Source organism: Crocuta crocuta, unplaced genomic scaffold (assembly GCF_008692635.1).
Source record: "Crocuta crocuta isolate KB4526 unplaced genomic scaffold, BGI_CrCroc_1.0 scaffold334, whole genome shotgun sequence".
Taxonomy (NCBI): Eukaryota; Metazoa; Chordata; class Mammalia; order Carnivora; family Hyaenidae; genus Crocuta; species Crocuta crocuta.
The window spans coordinates 2,584,008-2,588,113 of record NW_027533260.1 but is presented as its reverse complement, the minus strand read 5'-3'; the positions used below and the strand labels follow the sequence as shown (position 1 = coordinate 2,588,113).

The 4,106-nt window shown below is 57.8% G+C and overlaps 1 protein-coding gene across 2 annotated transcripts in view; it reads left to right on the top strand.

Annotated features, from left to right (window-relative positions):
• RUVBL2 (RuvB like AAA ATPase 2) overlaps window positions 1-4,106 on the top strand; it is a 16,790-nt gene that overhangs the window by 12,265 nt on the left and 419 nt on the right. For both annotated transcript variants that reach the window (XM_077747383.1, XM_077747382.1), the window contains exons 9-13: window positions 60-183; window positions 397-491; window positions 567-685; window positions 3,055-3,174; window positions 3,639-3,768. In XM_077747383.1, coding sequence (XP_077603509.1) covers window positions 60-183; window positions 397-491; window positions 567-685; window positions 3,055-3,174; window positions 3,639-3,768 — 588 coding nt within the window. The remainder of the gene's footprint in view (window positions 1-59; window positions 184-396; window positions 492-566; window positions 686-3,054; window positions 3,175-3,638; window positions 3,769-4,106) is intronic.

Here is a 4,106-nt window from a genome sequence, read left to right as displayed (position 1 = left end):
CCCCCGTTTCATGCTCTTCTCTGCCCTTGTCTCTCCCACCCCTCCCCCCGGCCCCGCAGACCAAGTTCGTGCAGTGCCCAGACGGGGAGCTCCAGAAACGCAAGGAGGTGGTGCACACCGTGTCCCTGCATGAGATCGATGTCATCAACTCCCGCACGCAGGGCTTCCTGGCTCTCTTCTCAGGTGGGGTCCTGTGGGGGACACGCGTGTCCTGGGGTCTCTGTCTCCAGCCCTCCTCCTCTCTGGGACGTTTCCCGGCCCTTCTGTCACTTTGCCACTCCAGTCGCGGCCCCTCTTCCCTCTGTCCCTGGTGTCCTATCTTTATTTTCGGCCGCCCTCGGGCCCTGGACCCCCGCCTCCTGTGTGACACTCCGCGTGCCGCTCGGCCTCCCGCAGGCGACACCGGGGAGATCAAATCGGAAGTCCGAGAGCAGATCAATGCCAAGGTGGCTGAGTGGCGCGAAGAGGGCAAGGCGGAGATCATCCCTGGAGTGAGTCCTCGGGGAGGGCAGGGAGGCGGGAGCAGAGAGGCGCGGGCGGTGGGTTTGACCATCAATGGCTCCCAGGTGCTGTTCATCGACGAGGTGCACATGCTGGACATTGAGAGCTTCTCCTTCCTCAACCGGGCTCTGGAGAGTGACATGGCGCCGGTCCTCATCATGGCCACCAACCGAGGCATTACCCGGTGAGCCCCGTCACGGGCCCCCTGGGAAACGGGTACTCCTGGCGGTGGGTAGAGCCACAGGGCGAACAGGCTGTGTTTGTTGGTCTCCTCACTAGGACCTTAAACAAGGTAGGCGGGTGCTCAGGGCAGGTAGGCAGGCATCTCTGCTCCACAAGGAAGCTGAGGAACCATGTTCTTTCTGTCTGTTTCCATAATGCTTGAGGCTGCGGTTCCCAAACTGTGCGCCGAGGTATCCCTGGGAGCTGTAGAAAACACGCAAGTGCTGCGGGGTGTTTCAAAGTGTGTGAGGCAAGCACGGTGACCTGTGTTGGACACTGCGTAAATCACTCCCATTAAGTCACTTCAACCAAACCATGTAATTGGACAGAACTTCACGTTTCTTTTGGCCTGAGGATGCCACTGGAAAATTCTGGAGACCCGAAGGGCCCCAGGTTCCGGTAAAGCTTGGGAACCTCTGCCCTAGGGCGTTGCCGGTGCCTCCTCCCCTGCTGCCGTCCTCTCTGCCTCGTCTGCCCGGGGCGCCTCTGGGGACAGGCACCAAACCCACTCTCTCCTCGTTATTTGCACGTGACGTTTTTGTGAGTCTGCGTAGTCTCACTAAAATTTATTTGTAACCCAGATTCACGGCACTTTTGTGCTCCCGTGTGGACATGCGCAGAGGGGCAAAAACTTTGAGTCCCCTGACGTGGACACCCCAGACCAAGGTCCAGCGAGGTGACACTCTGCCATCTAGTTTCAGCTCGCATGCTGTAAATGCGCGTCCTTTGCGCGATCTGTTTATTGCCACATTTGTCACACTTTATGCTTTTGGTTGGTGATGGTATGTTTAAGTTTATTTACTTTAGAGAGTGAGTGGGGCAGGGGCAGAGACAGAGAGACAGAGAATCCCAAGGAGGCTCCTCAGTATCAGCACAGAGCCGGACACGGGGCTCGAACTCATGAATCCAGAGACCATGAGATAATGACCCAATCTGAAATCAAGCATTAGATGTTTAACCGACTGAACCACCCAGGCGCCCTAGGGACTGCATGTTTAAAAGGACCCCTGGCTGTCCAGTGTCCCTAAACACAGGAAGGCTGGGATGTGCCTTACAGAGAAAGTGTGTGTGTTAGGTGAGCCTCCTTTGGGCGTGATGTAGAACGCCGTCAGCCATCAGTTCAGTGTGAGAGAGTCAGTAATGTGTGTTAAATAAGAGTTCTGTTAGTTTATTGGTTTATTTTTAATGTTTGTTTATTTTTGAGAGAGAGACAGCACGAACAAGGAAGGGACAGAGACAGAGGAAGGCAGAGAATTCGAAGCAGGCTCTAGGCTCTGCACTGTCAGTACAGAGCCTGACGCGAGGCTCGAACACGTGAACCGCGAGATCATGACCTGAGCCGAGACCAAGAGTAAGACACTTAACCGACTGAGCCACCCAGACGCGCCTGCATTCCTATTTAAAGATGTCTTATTTGGGGCTCAGTAGGTTAAGTGTCTGCCTTCCGCTCAGATCATGATCTCACAGTTCATGATTTTGAGCCCCACATTGGGCTTACTGTCTGCATAGAGCCCGCTTCAGATCCTCTGTCCCCCCCTCTCTCTGCCTCTCTCCTGCTTACATGCACACTCTCTCAAAAATAAGTAAAAACTTTTTAAAAATTTATGGGATGCCTGGGTGCCTCAGTCGGTTAAGCATCTGACTTCAGCTTAGGTCATGATCACACGGTTTGTGGGTTCGAGCCCCACGTCAGGCTCTGTGCTGATACCTTAGAGCCTAGAGCCTGTTTCAGATTCTGTGTCTCCTCTCTCTGCCCCCCCTACCTTGCACTCTGTCTCACTCTCTATTAAAAATAAATAAACATTAAAAATTTTTGTTAATTAAAAAAACACGGGAACACATAGAACCAGGTTATGTGTTGGTTCACAAAATGCTGGGACCCGAGGCTCACAAGAACCTGACGGATTTCCCCTAAAAGCAGCGATTCGTCATTTGCTAGTGAGCGTTTGCCCCACCTTGTAGGACGGAATGGTCATGAATAACGAGGCCCCGCTCCATTCCCTGGCCCCTGCTGGGTGCGGGCTTGTGCCGGGCCAGGTGCGCAGGGACAGGGCCGGTGCGGTGTCTCCCCTACGGAGTGCTGCGTCAAGCAGGACCTTGAGCCAGTAATCCCGGACAGAGACACCTAGCTAAAACCACCCCGGCTCCGCAGGGGCAGTGACGCAGTTGGGGGATGGCTGCGTGGTGGGTGGTGACGGCAGCCATGAGCTGAAGGTTAAGTGGTGTTTGCCCGGTGAGTGGGCTGTGGGGGAGGGGGTGGGCGGGGTAGTCCAAGCAGAGGCGCACCGGGAGCATCAATCCTGATGGCCCTCCCTTCCCCCTCCTCCCCAGGATCCGGGGTACCAGTTACCAGAGCCCCCACGGCATCCCTATCGACCTCCTGGACCGACTGCTCATCGTCTCCACCTCGCCCTACAGTGAGAAGGACACGAAGCAGATCCTCCGCATCCGGTATGAGCAGGGCTGCCTGGCTTCCTGGGGCGGGACCGGATCGTGGGCCCGAGCGGCAGGGCTGGCGGCCACCCTGTTTGGCAAGTGGGGTCAGCGAGGTCTAAGGAAGGGAGGCCTCTGGGCCCGTAAGTGACCGAGCTGGGCTGGGCCCGGCATCCAGGCAGTGGCCTCTGATCCGGGGGTGGGGGCCACAGCAGAGAAGGGAGGGCCCCGGCCAGTGGCTGACACTGGGGAGAGGACCTGGCCCGCGAGGGCCTGGAGGCCAAGGTTACAGGCCCGAGCTTCAGAGGCCCTTCTTGCCCAGCATTCTGCGGTTCCGGGGACATAGGGCCCCCATGTCCCCCAGGACGTCCATTCAGGGAGGGAGTCCCCAGGCAGGGAGGGCCAGCCCGGGGCCGGGGCTTCACTGCCATCAGCGCCCCGGAGCCCTGGCTCACCCCCGCCGCCACCCTGCCGGCCCACAGGTGCGAGGAGGAAGACGTAGAGATGAGCGAGGACGCCTACACAGTGCTGACCCGCATCGGGCTGGAGACGTCGCTGCGCTACGCCATCCAGCTCATCACGGCCGCCAGCCTGGTGTGCCGGAAACGCAAGGTCAGCCAGCCAAGGAAGCACACGGGGGGTCCGGCCTGAGCCAGCGAGCGGCCCACTCACCGCTCCGACCGCTTTGAGCGGGTCGTTGCATTGAGTCCTTTATTAAAGGCAGGGGACTTGGGTCTGTCGGGTTTATACCTGTATCTCCTGGCCTGACACATAGGACGTGCTTAGTAAATGTCTGGCAACTAGAGGTTAATGCTGTTCAGTCCATTTTACAGATGAAAAAACAGAGGGGTTGGGACTGGAGGGGTTGGGCCCACAGCCGGGAGGTGGCCGAGGAGGGATGCGTGCTAACCCAGGCAGCCTGGCCCCGGTGTCCCCACCCTGATCTCCCA